A 27,641-nucleotide genomic window follows, 5' to 3' on the forward strand; every position below is an offset into this window, starting at 1 on the left:
GTCACGCTGTCGGCCTGCACATGTGTCAGCATGTGTTTGTGCATTCACATAACAGACACAAGCTTTAAATACTCATTCTATCCTGATGTCTTACTTATATGTGTGTGTGTGTATATATATATATATATATATATATATGTGTGTGTGTGTGTGTGTGTGTGTGGTATTAGGATAATAGGCCATTTGTCGCCTGAGGTGCAACTGTGACACTGTTTAGCAAAGAGTCAGATTGTCAGTCATTGAATGTTTTCAACAAGGTGGTAAAGCTGCTCACTGTGACTGAAGATGACTTGAGACAGCATTTGAGGAAAGAGAGAAAAGGGACAACACATTGTTTCCAATGTCACTGATTAAACAGTGTACATCTTTAGTTTTCTCGGAGTCACTAAAGAAAAAAAATCAAAATAGATACTCTATGCACTTTCTTTTTGCAAGCTTGATGCCTAAATTACCCACAACACAATTGTACCAGGAGTTTGGACAGAGATCCGTGTAGACTGAAGCAGAGGTGAGAGGTGGACCGGACACTCTTTCCCTACCCACAGATTTATCACATGTTGCGCTTTGAAAGAACGTCATCCGGTCTTTAAGTCTGACGCCATTAGCCGTTTCTGGGTCCAAACTCCGCTTCAGGTCCCAAAGTCAAACGAACACTGCGGCATCACTGAGAGTTAAACTGTCTAAATTTTTCAATCTTTAATAAAATGATCAGTTTGGCTGCTCTGCCAGGTGTAACAATTAAGTTTAAAATACAGGCGTCTGTTTAAACAGGATTTATGAAATTTAACGGAGTTAGAAGTTAGCAGGAAGTTAGCTCGCTAGTTTCCACCTAAACATAATATACTATGTTGTGACTGAGAGATTTCTGAAAAAATTAAAATGCACAGCTCTGCTATAACTTCATATATAACTGACAGACAGAAAACTAAACAGCAGTCACGTTTGTAGGGTTACTGAAGTTTGGCTAGCTGGCATATGATGCTACGTGGTGGCTAGCTACACAGCTATGGTTAGCATGACATAAACGCATTAGCACAGTGACGCTGGAGGATGAACGTTAACCTTTTTACAATCAATAAAAGTTAATGTGAGGGTTCCTGATGGTTTTGGAGAAATGCAATTGTATGGCAGGATCCTGTAAAAGGACCAAACTTCAGTCAGAACCGCTGATATAATCTATCCACTGACTTTTTAGGGGCTGGTTTAGATTAAATAACAAGATACAAAGCATTAAAACCATTAAAAATAAAACAGCCGTAATAAATGCAGAGTAGTTTGGACCTGGAAGCAGGGTTCATACGTCATCGTTTGAAGACCGGATTGTATTGAGTCCATGTTGTTCTGTCACAAAGTGAAATAGACCGGTTTCACATTACTAATCAATTGAATTAATGCGAGCTTGAGCTTCATTTAGAAGAGTTTTTGAGACCTCTACATCATCGGTGTGATTTAAACCTGAATAAGTTGAGTAAATTTTTAAACATTAAGTTGCATAAAAATGCCAGAAGTACCAGAAATGTACAAATAAAAACTCATATGGGCTAATTTAATTTCTTTTTGTTCTTCCTAAGTTGCCAAAAGGTTCAATAAAAACACTTCAGTTTTTTTTTTAAAATCTAATTTTCCAGCAGTTATTTTGTGGTTCAGGCTTTACAGAGTTAAACAACATTTCCATGATAAACAGCCGTCTGTTACACACATGCTGATTCCTTATTTGCTTGACTCTAAACACTTCTACACTTGCTCCGTAGTCCTGAAACTTTTCTAGACTTCACCACCATGCAGCTGCACGTGAGATTGTTTAGTGGGTGGGACAGTTCCAGTCTTTTACTGGCCAATTCTCTAGTGCCAAGCTGGTGTTGTGCTTGTTTTATACCCATTTAAGAATAGAGCGGGCAGTGATTGGGTAGATGTGCCCTCCCTCCTGCTTGCTCTATCAAGGCAGTGCCCTCACCCAAACCCAACAGGGTGTTTCTAATCGTGAGGATCTACAGCAGAGAAACTCCAGCCATGTGTGTGGAAAAAGGCTAAAAAGGCTGATTAGCTGTTACATCATTTGCGTTGTGGTGTTTCTTTATTTCTTTATTTATTTTTTGAAATAAGAAGAACATTAGTTTAATGCCTCCTTTGAAATAAAGTTGCACTAAATGCCAGATTAGATTTAATCCCTGTGAGTGTGATGAAAGAAATCTAGGTGGACTGTCTGTCAAGCCGACTCCGGTCCATTTGCCTGCATGAACCCAGTTATGCAAACGATGGATTTTCATAATATCAGATTTTATCTTTCCACTACACTAAGTCGAGGAAGATTCCCCTCTGCCTTACTGGAAATGCAAGCAGCGAGCGCTGGTAGTGCCGCCTCATTTGCCTCGTGTGCCACAGTGTTTGACTTTTCTTTCATTGCTGCCTTTCGTCTTTGTTAGTGTTGGCATGACTAAGGCCGATTGTGGTCCCCATTCTTACTTCAGTAGCGGGAATCCAGCTCTCTGATGACCACGGCCACGAAAAATCCTTCAAAAAACTAAAGGCCACCAAGGCTAATTACAGGGAAACGCTGGTGTCCTTGACATGGATAGGGTCAGACTGGCAGTGACTAATAGTGTTTGCTCATTATGTTGGATGTTATGTTGAAAATGACTGGCCAGTGCTGTTATATTTGTTTCTTCAGCTTTTCTCAGAATGAACAGCAAATGAGAATCGGGCTCGGGGAAACCTTCCTTGCAAACGTCCTATTGCTTGTGTTGTTGAAAATAGGCGCACCTGAATGTATAAAAATGCACTCGGGCTTTAAAGAAGTCCTAATTTAAAGTGGCTGTAGTCATTTCAGCGAGTGAAGCTTCAATTCAGCGTTGCGACTCCCCAGGAGATTTCCAAGCAGAGCTGAAAAGAAAGAGGACACTGCAACACAGATATCCAGCGATCATTAATGAGAACAGTTAATACGCTTTTACACAGATGACAAGGGTATTCTGGAAGAAACCCATTTCTCTGAATAGAGCCACCCAAAATATTGGCTCTCCAGTGCATTTTATATTTTTGCCACTCTGACATTTAAATGATAAAGAGCAGAGATTTACACCAAAGTCATCTATGAGGATTTAATTTGAGGATTCTTCCCAGTTGACTTGATCAAGATCTATTGTATCAACCTGATTCATTTAATTCAGGGTGCCCGTGGTCACTGAGTGGAACTGGATCACTCACTAGAGTCATTTTTAGAATCTCAGCAAAGGCCTGGAAGGACATCGAAAAAGTCCGCAACCCAAAAATGTCAAAAGCACTTTTCTAACAACTTAAGAGGATGTGTTGTACCACAAAGGTGACATTGCATTTTATTTAGGACAGGTGTGCAAGCATGAAAGCTCGACCCCTCCTGTGGATTTCATTTTGAGCAGAGTTTCTCTTCCGTTTCCCGCCCAGCATATAGTTCTTCTAATCGCTGCAGCTCAACAGTAATGTCATAACATGAAATAAATTTACTCTGTGGATGAAAAGATGTTGTTGTGAATAACTCGAAGAGGAGCTGACCACCCAGGATGCAGTGGGGCCATTGATTTGAAAAAAGAAAAAAAGAAAAGAAGTAAACTTGTGTTGAGAAGAGCATCCCTGACAAACCACTTAAATATTGGCCTACGTGCAGCCCAGGGGAAGCATGTTTCCATCCCTTTTCCTCTTCCTTCATCCGTCACCCTTCTATTACCCTCCTTTTATTCCGCGCTGACTTTATTTGGATTACCTGCCTCCTTTTTCTCACCTTTTCACATAACTTTTCCTCATGAAATCTGGTTTATCTCAGTCGCTTTGAGCCTTTTCACCTTTTCCCCAGGTAATTCTCTCCTCATCCTGTCTTATCTCCATCTGCGTTGTGTCACCTTTGTCTCAATCTTCGCTTTGTTTAACATTTCCCTTTAAATATATCTCTACTTTTCTCTTCTTTTTTTCCAGGGTCTCATTTATCTCCGTTTCTTTGCTGACACTTTTTCTTCACGGCGATTTTCTTCCTGCTGATAATTTCTTTCTCCATCCTTCTACAACAATCTTTCACATCTCTTCCTCCGCGCCTCCCCCTTCCTTCTCTTTGTTATCGCCCTCTCTCCATCTTTGTGTAACGTCCAGAGGTTCAGCTTATGAGACCTCTGACGTATGAGTGTATACTCAGAGCCCAGAATGTCCCATAAGTCTTCCGTTGTTCTGTGGAAGAGCTTTGTCCTGGGAAACGTCACACATTAAATAAATCCTTCTGTGAGAGGTGTTTGGTGTGCGGGTTTATCCATTCTCAACTCTGCTAGTGCTGATAACGACCAACTGTTGCTGACAGAAACACATACACAAACACACACACGCTGTACACAGTGGTTGTGGGCAGACACACCCCACCGTGCACTGATCTGCACTGTTTTCCCCTGTCTTTCACTTCACTGTGCTCCTTTCTTTGCCTCTGAGATAAAGGAACATGACCAGTAACAAGAGTTTTCTCTGTCTAGTCAAAGAACAACTTCACTTCAACCGCTATTTACACTCTTTTGGTATTGCATTTATACATCATTTGCATGTTCATTTGTTGTTTTGGCCCAAAACAAATTACTTGATTTGCTTTGAGCAAATAACAGCTCAGCAAGGTTTCTAATTTAAACTTTAAAGTTATTTATTTTTTTATGGTTATTTAAAAAAACCTGGCTTGGGTTCAAATAAGCTCTTTTTTTGGTAATCAGCCTGTCATTTCTGAGGATTTATGGAGGCATTAAATGTTTTCCCATGACATTATGATGAGTAACATGTTGTTGGATGAGATGCCTCAGAACATATTAGCACACACTGCAAATTTAACCGTCCTAAATACAAGTTTTGTTTGACCTTACTTAACTAACCTAAGGCATGTTGTAGCAGACCGCTATGGTCCAATAGGAACCCAGTATGGAGGAGCTTTCTAGGAGGAATTGCAGCCCTCCAACCCTTAAGCAAAAACTTTTTAGCACTGTTGAGGAAAAAAAAACCCTTTTGGTCATTGTTGCGTCTTCAGATCTGGCTTGTGACTTGCCATAATTCTTAACTCCCAAAGACCCCACTTGAGTAAATAGCTGTGGCTAAATGCTGAACGCAAAGTGCATGCCAGTGGTCGCGGGTTACACAAGATCCACATGCACATCCCATAGCCACACATCTGTTACAACATATGCTTGCTGCTTCCTGCTAATTCTGCAGCGTGTCCTTCTGCTGTCCTCTGGCCAAACTTTCCTCCTCTTTATATTTGTGACTTAACCTACTAGGATCTGTCGTCCACATATGCGGACATCGCATTTTGAGGTGTCGAGACCAAAATACTAAATTTTGCTCTAAAAGGGCCTGATATCCACTTACGAGGACATTATGCTGCCACTGTTCTATCGAAATTTAAAACGAATGTCCTCATATGTGGATCTCATTTTTCTCAGAAGCAAAAATCAGTAAAAAAAAAAGAAAATCAGGTAATTCTTTGTTTTTACATTCATCAGGTCCCAATCAGCCCAAATAGCAAAGAGAAATTGAAAATGCATGCCATGAAAGAGTTCGAGTCTTAGGAGGTTAAATTAGGTATCATGCAGATGCTACTGGGGTTAAAAGAACAGTAAGGTTGAGGCGAATGGAGCATATTTGGATGGATGTTAAACTACAGCCATAAGTACATAAAAATGTCAAAAGTTTATTGTTTGCCATTTTAGTTTCTATGCATTTTTTTATTTATTTTTTGCTGTAAGAAACCATCCTATGAGAGGGAGCAAGGGACATTTATAGCCCGACTCACACGGCTGACAAAAAAACATCGAGCCTGTGATCTTATATTGCAGTCCTACTGAGGCCTGTTGAAGCTGGGTGCCAGTTTGCCCTTAAACTCCTGTTTTCGCCTTTTTCTTATAGTCGTCCTCTATTGCTATTTTTATATTAAACTGACAGCCAAAATCTGTGTGTTAAATCTGCCAGTATATTCAACCACTGCACATTGCTTTGTGACCACTGGCTAGTCACTAGTGGACATTCAAGGTTCCAGTCACTGTAATGTATTTACCATCCTTCCATATTCTATCAGTGCCATCCTTGGCTCGTATTTGCATTAATCTCTTTCTGCAAAGCTGAGAAAAGTTTAACTCGGGACGAGAGCCCAGCTGATAAAGGCTGCTATAGATGCCAGCACCGATGTACCGATACTGCTGATATGTTGCTTGTGACCCGTGCACCTTGCATGTCCAGTGGTTATTTAAATGCTGTGATGGATTAGCCTGCTAATAAATCAGCACTTGTTTTGAAGCCCTTCAGTACTCCAAAGCAAATAAAGTTCACCCAGTTTGAGATATTTCACTTCCAGTCTTTGGTTTACCTTCCAGTTGTTTGAACTTGGCTAGCTGTGATATTTTCACTGAACGTGGCTGAGATTTCCCATTTCTTCTTCTTGTCAATCCAACTTCCATCTACCATTTGTTTCACTGCAGAGTAAATGTCTGGGTTAAACAGAATAGAAACGGGAAACGAATGTGGCGGGATGTGATGAGTCATATGGTTTTAAAGACCAACACCAGCAACGCACATCTTTAGTGTTTTTCGTTCGGTAACAGTCCTGACAGTGCTAGCACGGATGATCATTTCCAATGAATAAAATTGACCTCAATTCAGTTCTGTACTTTCGATCCTGGTGGAGAGCAGCCTCAGCTGTCACCTGGCTTGAGGTGAAATGCACCTCGCCCAATGACTAATCTTCCCGTTTGCTCGGTTTTACACTGCCTGTCCTTTCTTTCACACGTTTGGCTTCAGCTCTGTCTACACTTCTAATCCTTCAATTTGTCCTTCTCTCCCTGCCGTTTCCCTTCCCCATGTTGCTCTCTCTCTTGGGGCAGCTGGTAGCTATCCGAGGGATAAGGCAAAAGATGTTCCTCTAATATAAACTGAAGGATGACATTTCCTCCCTCTCTGATCTCCATTTCTTTTAGCATTCCACCTCACTGTCTAGGTTTTCTGTCCTTGTTCTTCCTCTAGATTTTAATCAATGAATACATCTTCTCACCAGTTTTTGGTCTTTTGTTTTGTTTTTTTGGGGGAACAGCACTTCTAATCTCTCACTCTCTCTCTCTCGGCGTGGGAAAGTGGGCAGGAAGTAGCTCAGACGCGGCATGGGGGTTCTGGGGAATTTTTTGCCCCCTCTTCCCTCATCCCTCCTCCCTTCTTCTACTCCTCTTCTTGAATTCCCCTTGTTCTGTCCTTCCTCCTTCCACTTGTCATTTCTTCCTTCTTTCCTTTAAGGTGTCATATCGATACCACCTGGGCTTATAAACATTTGCCCCCTGAGGGATGTAACCTGTGTCTCAGACTTCCGGTTTGGTCGGTGATTTTGCACACCTTCACCAGACTGACGTGTAGGACACAAACCACAAACAAAAACCTGCACCGATATATCAGGTATTGTGTGTGTGTGTGTGTGGTGTGACTTTTAAAAAACACCCAGGAGGCGTGAAAGTGATACGAACCATGCAAATCCAACATGACAAAAGGCATTAGGCAGTGGATGAGGCTGAGATGGGATTTTAAATAAGTGCGTATCTCTTTAAAGAGGTCATTTGGTAATAACGTTGCTGTTAATGAACCAGAACCGTATACTGAACGGGTAATAGTGAGTGCATGCATGCGTGTGGATATGCCAGGCTAGGAAATATAGTAACAGCCTCTTGCAGCTACACAGCTCTGTGTGTGTCTGTGTCTGTAAATGAACCAACTGAATTGTCAGTAAAATGACTGTTGGCAGGTATAAGTAGAGATCTAATAGAGATTATCTCCCTTGCTCAAGTCGGACATCCCCAGAGGAATTAACTTGGAGCGGGGGGCTTGCATAACACACTCTTGATCATCTTTACACACAGTGGTTCACAGGGGAAGTTGAGCGTGTCGGCCGATACTTTGACAGCTTCCTCCCCATGTTTTATTTTCTGTTGACATTATCTGCTCGAGCACATGGCAGACCGAGTCTTCCCATTAACTCCTGTATAGACGGAAACATAGTGACACTAACGCACACACACAGACACGCACGCACAGACAAAAATCACGCACGGTGTCAAAATTCAGTTCTTCTCTGCAAGAAGAACTGAGACGCTGCACGGTACCGAATCCATTGTGTGAGCAGATGCTTGTGCATGTGTGCGTTTCTGTTTGACAGACGTGTCGTTCTCTCGGCGTAGCTAATGAGACTGCCACCCTGTCTCTGTGTGTTTGTGTCTATCAGTATGTGTAGCTTTACTGCTCAAGTCTTTTGCAGTTTCCTGAATTGTGCAGCGTAATGTTTCAGTTTACTCTGAAGTAAAAATGAAAAGGGCCTTTTAAAAATAGATCTCTGAATATTAAATAGAAAATAAACTTTTGAGTCGCTCAACAGCTGAGCAAACACATTTGTATAAATGTGTTTCACTTGTACTTAGCTTTCACTCTTCTGTCCAGTTCCTCCTAAAACTCTTTAGTGGGGTTTCGAGGTCATTTGATGCCGACTGTCGGGTTCTTTTATTCTGAAGTTTTGGATCATTATCTTGCTGTAAAATGAACCGCCAACCGACCAATCTCTCCTCCTTTCTCACCATTTGATAGTGAAACACAGCACTTTTTTCTGCACTACAGCATTTTCCCAGTAAAGATTTAGAGGGTATAGTAACCCAGATTGTTTCAACACAGCCTTTGTACAGAAATGGGATTTGTAAGTAATCAAATGTTTGCACACCTGCAGAATTTTATTGCATAAACCTTCAAGGCCCGAATCAACACCCATTGCTTCATGAAAGCTGAAACAACCCGTCTTCTATATATACCGCTGCTATTTTTTCCCAGCAGCCTACCACTACCTACCCTTTAACCCTGTCCAAGTACAATTTATTTTTTATTTTTTTTAAACAAGCTCAAACTTTTATTAAAACTGTTCTAATAACAATAAAAACTAAGAAAATGTCAATTTTGAGGAAAAATATGTGCCAAAATGGCACAAAAAAATCAGTTATGTCACATTAAACACATGCAAATAGAAACACGAGTCACAACCCAAACAATTAGTTCATTCTTTGTTAATTGTAGTTGTGAGTACTCAGGGTATATCTGTCACTGTGTGTACTCTTTCTGTTTTACTTGCAGGTACAGATTTGGTAATCTGGTTAAACTGCTGGCTCATTTACAGCCTGTAAGATGTACTTAATTTTCTCTTTCTTTAGAGACACCACTCAAATATGCATTTTGATTAGCATAGTATCTGTAAAGACTTGCTTCTTTCGCCGACATACAGACTACCGGCTTGAAGTTGGTAGAAGACATATAGGTGTTTGTGTCTACTTGCCTGCAAGGTTATTAATCAACACATTAAATATATATTCAACAGTTGCTGCTTTAAGTTAGGCTAAGCTAAGCTACTTTAGCCTGACAAAGTTCTTGCCTGACTTCGTTTCTATCGTTAGTCTGTCATTGCCCCTACTCAGACCTATTTCTCCCCAACCAGTTACTTAGAAACCAAGGTATCTGCCTGAATGTGATGGCATGCCAACAACCGGTTTGGCTAGGATTATAAAAATGAAAGGGACCAAAGTGAAAGCAGTTCCTCTTCCTCAATTTCTTGTTCAGTAGTCATGCCTGGCAGCTAATATACAGAACTTTCAAATTGCAATATAAAATATCTCAGACATTGGTCACAGCACACACCTGAACAATGCTTAACAGTGTTAAACCCGGCCATCTCGCTTATAGGCAACTTGAGATTTTTATTTGAGATTTTACAGCATTGAGAATTTAATCAAAGTTGCACACGATGGTCACTTAATGGGTCTTCACCCAAACTGAGCTAAACGTCCAGTTCAAATTTCTTGTTTTACAGGCCTGTGAAGTGTGATGGGTCGTGAACTGCACGCGCTTCTATGTCACTGATGTTCTGGTTTCATTGTGAAACAACGCAAACAATAAATTTTGTAAAGTAGACAAACCCAGGAAAATGATTTATGCTGATTACAGTTTCAGATTTAGCTGAGGATACAAGTATGACTGTAATGTCAGTTTCAGTATCAAACTCAGTTTTAAGTGTGTGTGTTTGTGTGTGTTGGGCTGCGGGTGGCTGCACACGAGGGCCATGATCCATGCGTGTTTGTGTTTCATGAGCAAGTCATGATTAGTTCAACTGTTCTTGTGTTTTACGAGTTTTCGTGTGCGTGTTCAGCCCGATTCACCCTGTTTTTATTTGCACTTTGAGACACTCTGTGGTGCTCATTTTGTTCAAGTCCCCTCTCAGTCTTGTTTTAAGTCTCCATAAACGATGATGTTTTCCATTTGGACGGACCTCGGCTCTCTTTCATGTTTTATTGTTTGTCTCCGTCTTAATTTTTCCCTTTATTCAGCATCTTTTCTCCGTCTCTGGTGATTTTACAGTAACACGCATTATAAATCACTCTGGATCAGATCTCCTGCTAAGTGGCTGAAATGTGAACGTTCGCGTTCTCGCTCTAATGTTTGCCGGCTTTTCATTTTCACTCTGAAGACGACAGAAATATGAAACAGCTGAGTGAGGAAGAAAGCAAGTTAATAGAGGATGACGGGCAGAGTGGAAGAGTGGGATCAAACTGGTATAGACAGAAAAAATATAACAAAATGACAGAGTTATAGAGCTGTCCCATGCTTCACAGGGGTATTAAGTGTTCCCCCTCCTCCTTCTATAAACACCTTGCCAAGTCTCCCATCAGAGCCATAAAACAGTTTAAAGCTCTTTGTTTTACGTCTCTGCTGTTTCTGTGTCCTTTAAAGTCCTCTTCTGTCTGTTACCTCTCCACTGCTGTGCACTGATTGGCCCGCTGGGTCCCAGCCAGAAAAGTCTAGGGTGGATACGCACGCCGTCCTGGCCTAGCTGTCCCTGCTAGTGTGCATGTATGAGCGCTCAGGAGGTATCAGTTTCCTTTTATGCCGTCATTGTGTGCCATTTGATAGGAGCTGTGATTGGTCATTTGAGACGTATTTAGCAGCGGTGGTCTTTCAAACACACACTTGGGCGCGTCACAGGAAAGGAGTGGCGCTCCCCTGATTGTTTAGTTGCCCTTTCATATTATTCTAATCTTGAGAAAATGAATGGGGGACGGCGGCGAGGCAGGAGAGACGAGGGGAAGCGGGAAGTCAATCAAAGAAATGAAGGAAAGGAGTGAAAGTGAACAAGGCCCTAATCTCAACACGGCAGCGTTTTACTGTACTCACTTCAGTGACTAAATATAGACTGACCTACTAGTTATTGCTGGATCAAACTCACCTCTGCACGCAAACAATAAAACATTAAGACATAGCCTGAGCTACAACCCCCACCCCCCATAGCTATGAATGATGATTAACCCAGCTCTGTGTGGAAAGTCAACCGACGTCCACCTTTTAAAGTTATATTTCGCATACCGATATCCACATAAAAAAAGTGAGAAGCCTAAGAGTTTTTGGTTAAGAAACATCAGCTTTTAGATTTACGTTTTCTGTTGATTAAACGAGACAGGTTATGTTGCTTCCCGTGTTTGTGCCAGTCAGATTGGCTCCTGGGCGTTGCTTGTATTGTATTGCGTGGACAAAACAGACAACTACTCATATCCTCTTACTGTAGGTAAGAATGGGAAGAGTTGTTCTTCCAAAAACAGGCCTAACTCTACCTGCGAGATCCCAGATACTGGATGGACTGAGTTCAGCTTGTGTGATTCTTCTTTCTTGCCCACTTTTTGTTTGTAGTATATTGTTGTTCTTGTTGCCATATAATAAGTCTTTTATTGTTGAACTGGAGTGGCATGATGGTTTGGTTTATGAGGGGAAAGAAATGTGCTGGGGAGGGGGGAAGTTGTCACAAGTCGGTGTACTCCAACTGTCCGGATAAATGGGGAGCGTTGCATCTGGAGGGTGGTCGCTTTGCACAGTTTTGTATTTAATCCTTTCGGCGACGCTACTTTATACACTCTTAACATGCCTCGCTGTCATCATGTCATACACCAAACACAACCTCCCAGTTTTGTTGATCTATTTAAGCTGCAGAGCTTCCCATCTCACCCTCTGGCATGTCAGCTCCGCAGCTCTGGAGGGCCCAGATGCGAAAATCAGACTGTATTCCTGTGATGTAATGAATCATTTCAAACATCAGTTGTGTGGCTGTGAGCGGGACTCTAGCCAGCCCTAGGGTGGAGTGTGAGATTCAAGATGCTGGGTAAGCCTTCTTCTCGGTTCCCTGGCACACTGAACATTATCTAAAAGTTTATTACTTAAACAACAACTGGCGTAATAATGGTCCGTTTAATATTTAACATTGAGATCTGGATCATATCGCTTGATTCTTATTTGCAGATGCCTGTAGATTTCTAAGCTGTCATTTCTTTAAGTTTATGATGTGTTGTTGATGTTGGCCTGAAATTTGAACTTCACAGTTCATTGTTGAGCTTGTAAAAACAAAACAAAAACAAACCCACACAGCGGAGGAAGCGGTGTCACATTAAGGTACTGCATGTTTAGTGCAATCTTTACACTAGTTTACATAATGGCTCGCAACAAATGCGGATAATAGCCCACTATTACGCAGCAGTACGTTACTTTAGTGCTTTTGTGGTTTATTAAAATAATTCACTTATCGAAAGAGCGACAGTTTAGTATCACTTCCTTGGCGTCAGCGCGCGGAAACATACATAAAACATGAATTGTTCTGAAGGGTGCGCCTCAGCTTTTCTTTGGTGGGAACGCTCTGTCAGCCACCTGCCTGTGTAATCCACAGCAGAGTGCAACAAGTTCACAGTAATCGCTGTAAAAGGAGCGGGTGTGCATTCTGGGAAATGTAGGCAATCGCTAACTGAAGCAGAAGTGCACACGGCAGGCTGAGGAAAATTTCTTGGGTCCAGCAAAAACAGTAAATTAAAGTAATTTATAGCACTTTATCACAACATGGCTCCTGGAAAACTCATAACCCGAGTCATTCAGAGCAGTAATGAGACCGCAGCTGAGTCTGAAGTGATAAATAGACTGAGCTGTGTTTGGTCTTTGCACAGAAAAGATGAATGGAGCGCTACAGCTGCCGTTACTAGCTTAAATATTACACACTGAAACACACGGATGCACACACGCGCCAAATGGGCAGAAGGATGGAATATGTCAGGAATGTGCTTTCAGAGAAGATCGACCTTCACACAGACTCACACACCACGTCATGCACTTGGAAACACGACCTAGTGGCAAAACACAGATTTCATTTGGCACATTCTGCCGATCACATGCTGACACATTCGTACTCATCCTGCGTGAAGGTTTTCTCGCATTCTGTGTATCCAATGTGCACTGACTTGCAAGGCTCTTCCACACACAGACACACATGCGCTTGCACACTCACACATACACACCCCATCTTGCTCAACAGGTCAGGATGTTTCACAAGTTGCGACCTGCACATCAAGGATATGTCTGCGTGCATTATCACTGGTGTTGAGTGTGTGTGTTAGAGTGCAAAAATGTTAACTGTTAAGGACACACGCGCGCACACAGTCCGCAGACCAACTTGTAGACTCATTTCTGTGGTCTCCAAGGAGTCACCATGGCAAAGGCAGAATGAAACCATGGCCTGTGGGAGAGAAGACATGTGCGTGCGCACATAAATGTGTGTCCTACAGACCCAGAAGTGGTTTATTCCCCCAGGAAGCAAGTTATTCTCCACAGGCCAATCAGAGGACAAGGTTTGAGACAGAGTTTAACCCAATTGGTCCAACACTTCTGACCTTTAATACTCGCAACCAATCCCGGGGGAGGAGACAGTCTGCAGGGCGGTAAAATCACAACCCGAGTGTAATAATGACATAGGAATCAGGAAGGGACGAGTTTAAATACTGTGAAATGTTTTGCTGTTATGTTGGACAGAGCATACAGTATGAGCAGAACACGGAAAAGGAATGAAAATGACATGTTTGACAACATAAACGAGTGCAGACTCGTGCAAAAAAACAACACAACTGGAGACACAAATGCTTTATATTTTTCACTGATGACGTCATAAAACAGAGTCATAAGGTTTTTAAAGCAAAGCCGCTCAGACCCAGAAGGGCAAGCGAGGATAAAAAGAAGTGACTTGGTGACATGGATGAAGTAAAAACAGCTTTGGGGAATGAGTGTTGGACTAAACACATATTTACACAAGGCGATGCATGCATCCTCACGTGTGTTTATGGCTGGATTTATGACCACGCTCCCCTCCTCCTGTCCGACCCTTCCATTTTTGTCTAGTTAAGGGTGTAATTGTTGCCAGTCGCTATTACAGAGTACCTCTTTTTCACTCGTTTCTGTCTCCGTTTTTCACTCGTTTGCATGTGCGTGCATGCGTTCATGTGAGTATATATTTGTGCCGCAGCATCAAACATGCAAATGTTCTCCAAAGATCTGTCCTCCCTGTGTGTGTGCAGAGTCCCTTGCCATTTTCTGTCTTCCATCACCCTCACAATTCATATGTCACTGCTTGTGTCTTGTGTCTAGAGAAGCGGTGGAGTCTGATGAAAGATAAATAAAAGAGGTTTTAATGGAACGAGGTAGACGGCGCATGAGCTTTTTGCCTGAGGAATTAATTTCTGCAAAGGCTTTTATTCAAGTTTTTTCTCTTTCTCCCACACTGCTCCATGCAAGAGCAGCAGACTTTTGCTCTATCAGCATTTCTGTTCGCTGCGTCTTACATAAACTGCTAACAGCAGTAAATAATATGTTTAAAACCCATATGTGACACGAGAGCGGTGGTGCGTAAGGAGGCTCGGCCACCGTTATTGGTTAAAGCACGTTTTCCAATCGAGATTTTGATAATCCAAAAAAACAAAGCCTCCTAATAAGTAATAAAATTAGATTCAGAACCACCAGAAACACATGTGATCATTTCACCCAAATTTCTCTTTGATGAATGGATGCACTAATTTTTAATCAGTCCAGCTCTCTGCACAGAGAGTGTAAGGGCTTTTATTTGTGCTGCATGGATCCTGTGTATTAGATCTGTTTTTCCTCTATTTATTTCTATGAGTCCATCAAGTATTTCCTGATTTATAATCATGTATCACATCAGAAGCCCTCAGAGTCAGGGAAACAATATGATATGTGTGCATGACACTGTGTAGAAACAGATGAACTTACATCTCACAATTTCCTCTTTCCCCACCCGTTTAATAGGCTGACTGATAAAGATTAGCTGTCCTGCTCTCACACGCTTTCACTGAGTGTGTGTGATAACACAAATCTTTTGATATTCCTCTCTTCTGTAGGATGTTGAGATTTTGGACATCAGTTACATCAGGGACACCAGAACGGGAAAGTATGCCAAACAGCCAAAGGTTGGTAATATTTGTTTATGCCTGTGTGGGAGAAAAGGGGGGAGGGAGAAGCTGTTACTTTGTCCCGACCACAAATGTGATGCTCAAATGTGACTGTCGCCAAACGATTCATGTGCGTTTCCTCTCTCAGCTGATGGTGCAAAGGTGACGGAGTGCTAATGAGGCTGATGACAGATGGACTATCAGACAGGAAGTGATATAACCAGCGACTGTTAGTGAGGAAGTCATTGTGTAAGAGCCTAGATCTGACCAAGGCAGAGTGTGAAATATGGGCGCGTATTAGTGGTAAACAATTCAAACACAGATGTGTGGCGAGTTCATTCTGCACGTTAAAGTGTTTATTACAAATGGTTCTTGAAATGGTAAGATAAAGTCTTATTTTTTTATGTCATACCGTGGTTATAGTATGAAAAGTGCATTAAAAATATTGACTAAACCTGCTATAATCAGTGGATGATATCTCTGTTATTAAAGAGCCTTCTCATAATTCATGGTTGCACTTCCTCTCTCATGTTAGCATCTGTGAATCTAGGAAACCGTCAGCTACTGTACGACACCTTTGAGACTTACAATCTGGGGTGAGACTTCCTGATTTGGTCTCCATGTGAAGTATTTACCTGCTTCCAACCAAATCCTGCTCGAATTTGTGCCCCTTACCTACAGATTCTGTATTTTCATATGTTGATATGTGAACATTAGTAGTATGGACGCCGTCTTTGAGCATTTTGCGTATTTCTTTAGCACTATATTCCCTATAAACAGTCTATAAAGAGTGCTCCTGGCTAATGTATTTAACTGAAATGAAAGAGAGACATGATGGCACAAGAGTGATCTATAATTGACAGAAAGCCATTGAGTGTTAGAGAGAGTTGGTGGAGGGAACACAGGGGTGGGCTAAAAAGGAGGAAAGAGTCGTTTGGTTAATTAGATCAGGGCGCTACACCGCATGCATCACATTTAATATCCTCAGGAGATGGAGACACGGACGAGTTTTATCTGTCTGCTCAGTGTTCAGATCGTTGTTGAATTTGCTAGATTGTGTCCGTGTAATGAAACATCCTGAAAAAGCATAAATATCTTTGTGTGCCAGGACGCAAAGGTGAAAGAAGTGCTGGGCCTTACTAAGGAGGTGAACGGAGAAGGGAAGCTGTTAACCGTCGTCTATGGCAATGACCTGGTCAACGTTTCTTTCCTCAACTTCCAGGCCATGCAAGAGGATGTAGCGAAGGTAACCACAATTCTTAACTAGCTTAACTGTCCAAATAATTTATAGTTTAACGTATTTCCTCCTTTTCTTTTCCTCTTTTCCATCCTCATGTCCCCCACTGCACTCCTACCTGTGCAGCTGACTTTATTCCCTCAAGCCTTGAGCTGATTGCTTACTTTACTTTGACATAAAGGCGTGCGTATGTTAAGTAGCTAAAAACAGGGATTAATTCCTGTGTGTGTCTGCTCCACTGTATATAGTAACTGTTTCACCAAGGTTTAACATGAGGTGAACAGTCAAACAACCGTCTTTTATCCTTTCATGTCTGTGTGTGTGTTTCCAGATTTGGACAGATGAGCTGTTCGCTTTGTCCACAAACATACTTTCCCAGAATGTATCGCGGAACACCTTTCTTTACAAAGCGTAAGAGTTTGTGTGCGTGTCGTCCTACAATGCTGCGAATTTTCGATGATTAAAAAATACTCATACTTGACTGTTCTTTGCCTTTGTCAGGTACACGAAGTTAAAGCTTCAAGTGAACCAGGAAGGGAAGATTCCAGTGAAGAAGTGAGTACCACCCTCGCCAACCACTTTTTAAACTGCTCCTCACTTCTTCTTTCTTTTCCTCTTCTTTGTCTCTCTTCCACTTTCTCTCTCGGCTCTTTTATAGTGACTCTGGGTTTTTTTTATGTTTACAATCACTTCTTAGGTTTTTGACTCTTTTTGCTTGTACGCGTCACTGTAAACATTTGATCTGAATGTAATTTTGTACTTTGTCTTTTAGTGTCATCAAGATGTTTTCTGATAAAAAGAGAGTGGAGACAGCTCTGGAGCAGTGTGGCCTCATTAATAACAAGGTAATCACTCAATAAAATCACTGATCACATGGATAGTCGACATATGGGTTTGGTGAACTGGTGTATGCATCGAGAATGGCTGAAATGAACTGAACTGCGGAGGCGTTGCATATAGTTGTGCTCTTGTTGTGTCTTTGCAGTGCAAGGAAGGCAACAAAAGTTGGCAGGCCCGTGGAAGAGTAGCAATAACAGAAAATAGTACGATTTCAGTGGGTTGCAGGACAAGACATAACACGTGAAATTAACATGTGAAATGCTTGTTTGTGGATTTTGTTACAGAGAGAGGCTAGCTGCTGCCTGTACTCTTACACAACAGTTAACATGCTGCTCTTAGAGGCATGTTTGTATTCAAATAATATTGGCCACACAGTTTTTAAACACAGCTTCTAACATTTCTAGCTTTTATCTGTAGCCACATGTTACCCTGAGTTAAAAACCACCTAGCAAGCTAACATACAATTGTAAATCCTTTGTTGTACATAAAATAACTGCATACTAAAATACAAATTGATGAAACAGTTTAATAATGCAGTGAAAGCACTGAAAATACAAGTGAAATCATTTAAACTAATAAATGAACAGGTAAACTGGCTGCTTCAGCTACTACATATAGCTAGCTAAACATAGTATAGCTAGCTAACTGACTAGCTTTGATTACTGCAACTTGCACGTAGTGTTTTGCTAAGCTTTAAGTAATTGTTACGTAAAATGCAACTCTTTCTCTTACAGTACTTTCTTTCACAGCCAATAAAAACCTCTTGAAGTTCACTTTAGCAACAATGGAAATAAACCAATTTACACAACAAACTAAAGATTGCCATGAATCTTGTTTTCTCGACAGTGTGCCTGCGGTTAAAATGTTAATCATGGTAACATGCTTTCTACTAAAACTCTCTTTCTAAAACAACTTTCTGCTAATCTTTGCTTGTATCTGCTGTGTACAGTACCTCAGCCCTGTGGGTTTGAGGTAAAATTAGTTTTTTATTTATTTCTTTTTTAAATTCTTTTTTGATGAGTCAGTGCAATCTTTCCTAAAATCAGTTTGAAGTCACAAGACTTTTTTTTTTTTTTTTTCTTGAAGAGATACCAGATTGTGCAAAATGTGCTGTCAGCATTTCTCTGTAGATTGCTGTACTCTGGAGCCTCCTGCTGGTTACTCAGAGCAATGCAGCTTATAAAAGCCTGTTAATATTCTCTCTAGACAATAGGACATAGCAGTGTAATGTGATGCTGTCTGTTGTTTATTAACTTATAAATGTGTGTGCTTGAGGCAGAGCCTGTTTATAAAATCAAATCTGTCTTTTTGCTTCAGTCAGAGGGAATAAAGCCAGATGATATCACCTGGGACGCCTTCCAGAAGCTTCTCGACAACTTATGTCTTCGACCTGAGATCCAGAGCATCTTTGAGGAAAGGTGCGCTTTAAGGATGCTCTAGCTATAGTCTTAGGATTTCTAGTAAAACTCTTGCGTACGCGTTATACACTCGGACTCTTATTTTCTCTCTGCTCCAGTGGCTCCAAGAGGAAGCCGTTCATCTCTTTGGACCAGCTAATGGACTTCATCAACCGCAGGCAGAGAGACTCCAGACTAAACGAGGTGCTCTACCCCCCGCTGAAAAGAGACCAAGTCCGACAGATCATGGAGAAATACGAGACCAACACCAGTCAGCTGGAGAGAGGTCTGTAACTCTCTGTGGCATCAGGCTTTTATTCAGAACTGAATCGGTGGATATGATTGGTTGTTTTTTAAAATGACCTATTACAATTTCGTGTCTCTCTCCTCAAACACGCATGTTATTTAAAGTGCTGTATGCAGTATAGTTCTTGATGACCCTGATGAAGCGATAGCAGGCCAAAAAACATTGGTCAAGTACTAAGGCTGTTCTTTATCTGTGGATAAAACATATTAATAAACCTGTGAACAAATTAGCGGCACAGCCATAACTATGTTAATCCGCGATCTGCGAGATGATTCGCTGTCCTGCCTGCAGCGATCACATCTGGCTGCCCTCTGCGCCTGTTGATGCCTCTCCTAAGAACAGCAGTCTTTGATCTGTTGGGATGTTTCCGGCTGTTTTGAAACGCTGTCATCACGTTCTTTCTTGCAGACCAAATCAGTTTGCAGGCATTCAGTCGGTATCTGGGAGGAGAGGAAAACACCATCGTACCTCCAGAGAGGCTGGACATCATCGACGACATGAACCAACCGCTCTCTCACTACTTTATCAACTCGTCACACAACACGTACCTCACAGGTGTGACATGTAAACGGCATGCATGCAAGCGTAATGGTTCATTTGCTGGGCGCTTTTTGGTTTTGAACCCATAGCTCTTCTCGTATCTTAGTGGGCCAGCTGACCGGGAATTCTTCGGTGGAGATGTATAGGCAGGTGCTGCTCACCGGTTGTCGCTGTATTGAGCTGGACTGCTGGAAGGGCCGACCACAAGATGAAGAACCCTACATCACCCACGGGTTCACCATGACCACTGAGATCCCCTTTAAGGTGGGAGCTGCTGCAGAAATGTCACAGGCACAATTCTGCTCTCTTTGACGTTTTTGTTTTCCTCTTGATCAGCTTGATCAGTTGCAGTTTTGTGTCATTTTTTACTCTTGTAAAAAATTTACTGTGAAGTAATTTTCAACAAACAAAACCTGTGCTGAGGGATTGTGTCCAGTTTTGAGTTTTTATCATTCGTGTCTTGACTGCAGGAAGTGATTGAAGCCATAGCAGAGAGTGCTTTCAAGACCTCGCCATACCCCGTCATCCTGTCCTTTGAAAACCACGTAGATTCGTAAGTTGCACGTCTGTGTGTGTTTTGTCAGGAGTATTCAGATGATTTGGTCTTCTGCAAGCTCTTTGCATTAGGGATAAGCACAGCACGCTTGAGTTCAGCTTATTTAATACCAGACCAGATGCAAATCCAATCCTTTGAAGAAAATGCTCGCTCTGTAACATGTGCAGTGTTCAGAGTGCAAAACATTCCTAAACCAATGAAGGGTTTATTGGGTTAATGATTTTTAAGACACTAAACCAACCAACCAACCATTTCCTCTGTCCTTTCAGAGCAAAGCAGCAGGCTAAGATGGCAGAGTACTGCAGGACAATCTTTGGAGATGCACTGCTCATCGAGCCACTGGAGAAATATCCAGTAAGTCATCTCTGATGTGGATGCTGAGCTTTTCCCTCAATTTGCTCCTGCCACACTTGTAAAAGTGTAAAAGTCCAAATGACTCCAGATGTCCTAGCAGATCAGATCACTGCTGGGCTGAAAAACTTGAAGCTTTTTTCCCCCCGTTCACCCAGATAGAACCCAAAGTTTCTAAACCCTGCACACAGTGAACAGTGTATTAGCAAAGACAGATAACAGGCTTCTAGCTGTTTCATGTGTACTCAGCCTTTTTAATGGGGTTTATAATGAAAGGTAACATCCCACGGGCCTGAACATAGCTCTAGTGTATGACTTGAAGACGTCCATTTATACCAGGTAGCCAATGATCAGCCTAGATTTGAATGTTTAGCCATGTACTTGTTTTATAATCAGCTCAGTGAGGGGGTTCAGATAAAAGCAAAACAGCAAAAAGGATAGAGCATCATCTTGGTATATACTGCACTTGATGGTGCTATAGGCTAGAAGTTGGCTTTTCATGTTTTTCCACAGCTACAATGAGTTTTTAAATGATGATTAGCAGCACCAAGTTACCCTCATGTAGTTCCACATTCAGTGGTGTGAATGCGTGGGGGGTTTAGGTCATGTCTTTGTTTTTTCAGTCTAGTTTTGGATGATCACTCTTCTCTCTTGTCTTTCTGAGTCTCTCTGTTTCTCTAAAAAATATACAATTTGTCCCTTTTTATTTATATAACAGCTTTGAAGTTGTTGTGTTTTTTTTTAGTTTTAATGATTACATTTGCTGTTCGTCAAGGCAAATTATTAAGACACTAATATCTTTTTACTCGTCTGTCACGGTGTTACTCAACTTACAAACCATCAAATACGATTGCACTCCTTATGCTGATCAGCTTGTGACCTGACCCGTCATGCTTGGCTTTTGGCTTCACAACGCACAAACAAACAAACAAACAAACAAGAAGTATCAGCTGGTTCAGTCCCAACCGATGGCCTATAAAAAAAAAATGTCATTACCAAGGTAGAAACATCTCATCATGGGTAAAGCCAATGAGCTCTCTCACAACCTTATTGTTGCAAAACATACTAATGGCACTGGTTACAGAACAATTTCTAAACTATTGAAGGTTCAAGCGAGCACTGTTGAGGCCATAATCCAGAAGTGGAAATGACATCATTTCACCATAAACCAGCAACGACCAGGTGGTCCCCACAAGATCTACAGAAAGACCTGCAGTCAGCAGGCACCATTGTTTCAAAGAAAACCATAAATAATGCAGTCAACCGCCATGCCCTGTATGCACGCTCATCATACAAGGCTGAAGAAGCATGTTTAAAGTTTGCTGAACAACATTTAGACAAGCCTGTCAAATACTGGGAGACTATAGTCTTGTCAGATGAGACCAAAATTGAACCGTTTGGATGCAATAAGTCACCATGTCTGCAGGTCAAAGGGACTGCATTTCACCCCGAAAACACCACACCAAGAGTGAAGTTTGGAGATGTGAACATCACGGTGTGGTGTGGCTGTTCTAGCAAGCAGCACTGGCAAGCTTCAGATAAAAGGAAGCTAACAAGGAAGGATGGGTGAATGGAAAATGTACCAAGACATTCTTGATTAAGAATCTGCTGCCATCTGCTTGGATGATGATGATGATGAAATGAGGATTGATGTTGCAGCAAGACAATGATCCCAAACACACAGCCAAAGAAACTTAATTTGTTTCAGAGAAAGAAAATAAATCTGCTAGAACGGCCCGGCCAATCACCTGACCCGAATCCAATTTAAAAAATCAGGATTTGAAGAGTGTTTGTGTGGATGAATGGGCCAAAATCACACCTTAGCAAAGCATGCGACTAGTTTCTCCATACAGGAGGCTTTTGTTCAGTATTAAATACATTTCAGTAAGCGCGTTCAACACTTTTTCCCTGTGCTGACATCTGGTGAGAATTTCACATCAATAGCACCTTTAGAGATATATTTACTTAGAAAATTGGAGGAGTTTTCAACACTTATTTTAGCCTCTGCATTTCCAGTTTCAAGAGTCATAGAGGCCAGTTTAACATTACCAAACTGTTGAAAACTGTGACCTTGTTTGCTTTGCTTCTTTTAGCGCAGACTCATTATTCATCTCAGATAAAGGCACGTGTGCTTCTTTTTATTGCTCAGCTCATTCAGTCAAGTAAAGATAAGAAAAGATGCTTTATTTATCCCCAAAGCTAGAAAATTACTGTGTTACATCACCTAAAACGTTAACCGTAGAACAGCTCGAAGTAAAGTAGAATAGCTTGCAAGAAAAGCAAAAGCCACAACAATACAATATGATACAGAAAAAGAGCTCAACGGGGAAGAACTTGCAGAAAAGAAGGAGCACAAAAATCGTATTTTCTGGTCAAATATGTGTAGCTCTAAAATACCTCTTCTCATTATATTTAAATATCAAGAAGCTCGTCAATGCGACTACATTATTCTCCTCCCTCTGACAGCATGGTGTTATCCTTGTGATTTCAGCTGAGCGAAGGTCAGCTGCTGCCTTCGCCGCAGGAATTGATGGGGAAGATTCTTATTAAAAACAAGAAGAAACATCACCATCACCGACCCTCTGAGAGTGGCAGCATAAGGCGCAAAGAGCCAGGGGAGCAGTCTTCGCCTCACAACGGTAAAGTGCAGGCAACCACCTGTTCTCCCCTGCTGGGATATTAACATCAACTTAGCCTTTGTAATGTGGTAAATGATTGTAACTGAAAACGAAGTTGATGTAGACGATCAAAAGAATTCCTGTTAAGCTGATAGTTTGCTGTTGCGTGTGTAGACTGCCCTCTGACAGAAGAGGGAAGCCAACTCCTGTCCAATGGAGAGGAAAAGCTGGCTGAAAGGATGGTGAAAGACTCCGAGCCTCGGAAGTCCATTGGTGGGTTGAAGAAACAAAGGATCCCAGCACATTGTAGAAGTTGTCTTATGTAAAGTTACTTTTTTTAATCACACCCTACCAGGAGGTGAAGGAGAAAGCGAGGAGGAGGAGGAGGACGAGTCTGTGCCAGAGCTGAAAAAGCCAAACTCCGACGAGGTAGGTGCCAGCAAGAGCACTGATGGATTGTTTGACTGGCTGGTATTAGGCTGCTTTATGGATTAGTGGTATCTTCCTCCCGCAGGGTACCGCCAGCAGCGAGGCGAACGCCACGGAGGAGATGTCAAATCTCGTCAACTACATTGAACCCGTCAAATTTAAGACCTTTGAATGGGCAGCTAGTAAGTGTGTGTGTGAGTGCGTGTGTGTGTGCTTAACGGAAAAGGAAGGATGCATTCACTTTATCAGGCAAAAACTGCGAGTGAGAGGAGCAGCCGTGTTTATGGTGTAGCTCATTAGCCAAACAGACTCACTCACAGGTAGCATCATCTTGTCACAGGTTATTCTGACTTGTTTTTTTCCCCCTTTGCTTCTCATTTCTTTCAACAGAGAGGAAGAGGTTCTTTGAGATGTCATCGTTTGTTGAAACCAAAGGCATGGATGCCCTGAAGAGCTTCCCTATAGAGTTTGTTGAGTATCCTTGCAAGCTTAAGTTTAAAAGTGGTAAAAAAGGAGTATTTGGGCAAGGTTTAAGAAGTACAATTTATGGTGTCATGAGAATTTACTTGCTGAATTATTATTTACTGGGTGTACTGACTTTCTCAAATCTTAGGAATAAAGATTAAACGCACAAAAACCGCTGGTAGGCATACTTTCCTGTCTGTGTAGTTAGGCGGGCTAGCTTTTCTCCCTCATTTCTAATCTTCGTGCTTCAAGTTAACCGCCCATCAGCTGTAGCCTCAGTTTTAGCGGACATTGAAAGTAGTATCAGTTTTCTCATCTGACTGTAGAAAATCAACCAAACAACTGTGTTTCTCTAAATATCAGCTGCGCTGTCAGTCCTTCTCAACAGTTTTTGACATTATTGATGGAGGAAAATGTCTCATCTGGTTTTGATCTCGACCTTAGACCAAACACCAGTGACTCTTTTTTTCTGGTGCAGTTTACAGTGTGTAATAAATAAATAGTCTCTGCACATGTGCAACACTCTACCTCTGTATACAGTGTTAATCCTTAGCAGGACTCCTCCAGGTACAATAAGAACCAGCTGAGCCGAATCTATCCTAAAGGAACGAGAGTAGACAGCTCCAACTACATGCCTCAGCTTTTCTGGAACGTCGGATGCCAGATGGTGGCGCTAAACTTCCAGACACTTGGTAAGTTGTGCTACTTTTAGTCTTGGACATAAAGAAACTGGATGTGTTTAAAAGTTAAGCCTAAACTGTAAGACAGCAAACCCTTTGCATTCACATCATGGAACAAATTGGGACTAACTTGGAACATCAAAAAGACTCAAGTATTCAAACCCTAACCCAAAAAATATTGATGATGTCCTATAACTTCAAGCTATCCTCATTCTACATGGAGCTACTTTTATACAGGGTGGGCCATTTATATGGATACACCATAACATTTTCTTTTTTCAATAGGAAGAGGGCCATGTGACACATCAAACTTATTGGTAATGTCACAAGAAAAACAATGGTGTGCTTGGTTTCAGCGTAACTTTATTCTTTCATGAGTTATTTACAAGTTTCTGACCACTTATAAAATGTGTTCAATGTGCTGCCCATTGTGTTGGATTGTCAATGCAACCCTCTTCTCCCACTCTTCACACACTGATAGCAACACCGCAGGAGAAATGCCAGCACAGGCATCCAGTATCCATAGTTTCAGGTGCTGCACATCTCGTATCTTCACACCATAGACAATTGCCTTCAGATGACCCCAAAGATAAAAGTGTAAGGGGGTCAGATCGGGAGACCTTGGGGGCCATTCAACTGGCCCACGACGACCAATCCACTTTCCAGGAAACTGTTCATCTAGGAATGCTTGGACCTGGCAGCCATAATGTGGTGGTGCACCATCTTGCTGGAAAAACTCAGGGAACGTGCCAGCTTCAGTACATAAAGAGGGAAACACATCATCATGTAGCAATTTCAAATATCCAGTGGCCTTGAGGTTTCCATTGATGAAGAATGGACCCACTATCGTTGTACCCCATATACCACACCAAACCATCACTTTTGTTGTTCCAACAGTCTTGGAGGGATCCATCCAATGTGGGTTAGTGTCAGACCAGTAGCGGTGGTTTTGTTTGTTAACTTCACCATTCACATAAAAGTTTGCCTCATCACTGAACAAAATCTTCTGCGTGAACTGAGGGTCCTGTTCCAACTTTTGTTTTGCCCATTCTGCAAATTCTGTGCGCCGATCCGGGTCATCCTCGTTGAGATGCTGCAGTAGCTGGAGTTTGTAAGGGTGCCATTTGTGAGTAGCTAATATCTGCCAAAGGGATGTTCGACTAACGCCACTCTCCAGTGACATGCGGCGAGTGCTACGCTGTGGGCTCTTGCTGAATGAAGCTAGGACAGCCACTGATGTTTCTTCATTAGTGACAGTTTTCTTGCGTCCACATTTTGGCAAATCCAACACTGAACCAGTTTCACGAAACTTTGCAAGCAGTTTGCTAACTGTAGCATGGGAGATGGGTGGTCTCGTAGGGTGTCTTGCATTGAAATCTGCTGCAATGACCCGGTTACTGCGTTCACCAGATATCGACACAATTTCGATCCGCTCCTCACGTGTTAACCTCTTCGACATGTCAATGGCTGTGAACAAAGAGAAACTTGTAAATAACTCATGAAAGAATAAAGTTACGTTGAAACCAAGCACATCATTGTTTTTCTTGTGACATTACCAATAAGTTTGATGTGTCACATGGCCCTCTTCCTATTGAAAAAACAAAAGTTGTATCCAAGATGGCCAACTTCTAAATGGCCACCATGGTCACCACCCATCTTGAGGAGTTTGCCCCCTCACATATACTAATGTGCCACAAACAGGACTTTAATATCACCAACCATTCCCATTTTATTACGGTGTATCCATATAAATGGCCCACCCTGTACATGCTTTACATGCAATGGGACTCAGAGTGGACAACAAATCTTCATGCCACACACACAAACATTGTCCCCCAGCACAGGCTGAAGCCACTCCATCGTAGTGTTTGCTTGGATTGAATTGGCACCTGAGTATGGGCAACCCATTTTTTACTGGCCTTAATGGTGACAAATTCAACCGGCCTAAAATTAAGCTTTGACTGAAAAGATGCTAAATAAACCCTGCAAACACCTGGTGGCACCATCTAGACACTCTAACAATTATTAATAGCTATGAATAATATGCATTTATCATTACTGTGGTTTATGTATTTGTAAAGTTGTTTTAATTTGGTTGTCTTTCAAAGTCTTTAGTCAATTAAAGGTTGGAATTCTGATGCTGGTTGATACCAATATCTGCTCTGTTTTGTTCTTCCTTACTCTTAGACCTTCCTATGCAGCTGAACATGGGTGTGTTTGAGTATAATGGCCTGAGCGGTTACCTGTTGAAGCCAGAGTTCATGAGAAGGACAGACAAACACTTTGACCCTTTCACAGAAAACATAGTAGACGGCATAGTCGCTAACACGGTCAAAATTAAAGTAAGACATATCTGAGTTCAGTATTTGCAATTTCGTTGCTCCCGTGAGTGAAAAAATGACAAATTTGTAACCCAACATCTACCAGGTGATCTCAGGCCAGTTCCTGACAGATAAGAAGGTTGGTGTGTATGTGGAAGTGGACATTTTTGGACTTCCAGCTGACACAAAAAGGAAGTACAGAACCAAAACATCTAATGGGAACTCGCTGGACCCTGTGTGGGATGATGAAATGTTTGTCTTTAACAAGGTAACAGACGAACAGAGCAGGGTTCGCATATCTTTTAAACCTTTATCTCTTGCTCTCTAAACTTCTCTCGTGGTGTCAACACTCTCCAGGTGGTCCTCCCTACACTGGCCTCTCTGAGAATAGCTGTGTTTGAGGAAAACGGCAAGTTCATTGGACACCGGATTCTCCCTGTTTCGGCTATTAGGCCGGGTAGGAAATAAACCCTCTTGGCATCAAACAGTCACTATCAGAGGCTATCACTGATACTTTATTTGCACTCAGTGGGAACATCATACATGGTCTTTTACCATCTGTACTAACGTCAGTTATTTATTTCTT

The 27,641-nt window shown here is 41.8% G+C and overlaps 1 protein-coding gene across 5 annotated transcripts in view; it reads left to right on the top strand.

Annotated features, from left to right (window-relative positions):
* The window catches only part of plcb3 (phospholipase C, beta 3 (phosphatidylinositol-specific)), a 57,145-nt gene that overhangs the window by 19,137 nt on the left and 10,367 nt on the right, over positions 1-27,641 (top strand). For all 5 annotated transcript variants that reach the window (XM_084924420.1, XM_084924424.1, XM_084924421.1 and 2 more), the window contains 20 exons: positions 15,264-15,332; positions 16,423-16,560; positions 16,883-16,962; positions 17,053-17,106; positions 17,324-17,396; positions 18,709-18,809; positions 18,908-19,074; positions 19,504-19,650; positions 19,742-19,899; positions 20,106-20,188; positions 20,461-20,545; positions 23,034-23,181; positions 23,335-23,433; positions 23,516-23,589; positions 23,675-23,771; positions 23,980-24,064; positions 24,622-24,746; positions 26,922-27,076; positions 27,162-27,323; positions 27,413-27,512. In XM_084924420.1, the coding sequence (XP_084780546.1) occupies positions 15,264-15,332; positions 16,423-16,560; positions 16,883-16,962; positions 17,053-17,106; positions 17,324-17,396; positions 18,709-18,809; positions 18,908-19,074; positions 19,504-19,650; positions 19,742-19,899; positions 20,106-20,188; positions 20,461-20,545; positions 23,034-23,181; positions 23,335-23,433; positions 23,516-23,589; positions 23,675-23,771; positions 23,980-24,064; positions 24,622-24,746; positions 26,922-27,076; positions 27,162-27,323; positions 27,413-27,512 (2,200 nt within the window). The remainder of the gene's footprint in view (positions 1-15,263; positions 15,333-16,422; positions 16,561-16,882; positions 16,963-17,052; positions 17,107-17,323; positions 17,397-18,708; positions 18,810-18,907; positions 19,075-19,503; positions 19,651-19,741; positions 19,900-20,105; positions 20,189-20,460; positions 20,546-23,033; positions 23,182-23,334; positions 23,434-23,515; positions 23,590-23,674; positions 23,772-23,979; positions 24,065-24,621; positions 24,747-26,921; positions 27,077-27,161; positions 27,324-27,412; positions 27,513-27,641) is intronic.

This window comes from Perissodus microlepis, chromosome 3 (genome assembly GCF_051167445.1).
Source record: "Perissodus microlepis isolate ML-2025 ecotype Zambia chromosome 3, ASM5116744v1, whole genome shotgun sequence".
NCBI lineage: Eukaryota > Metazoa > Chordata > Actinopteri > Cichliformes > Cichlidae > Perissodus > Perissodus microlepis.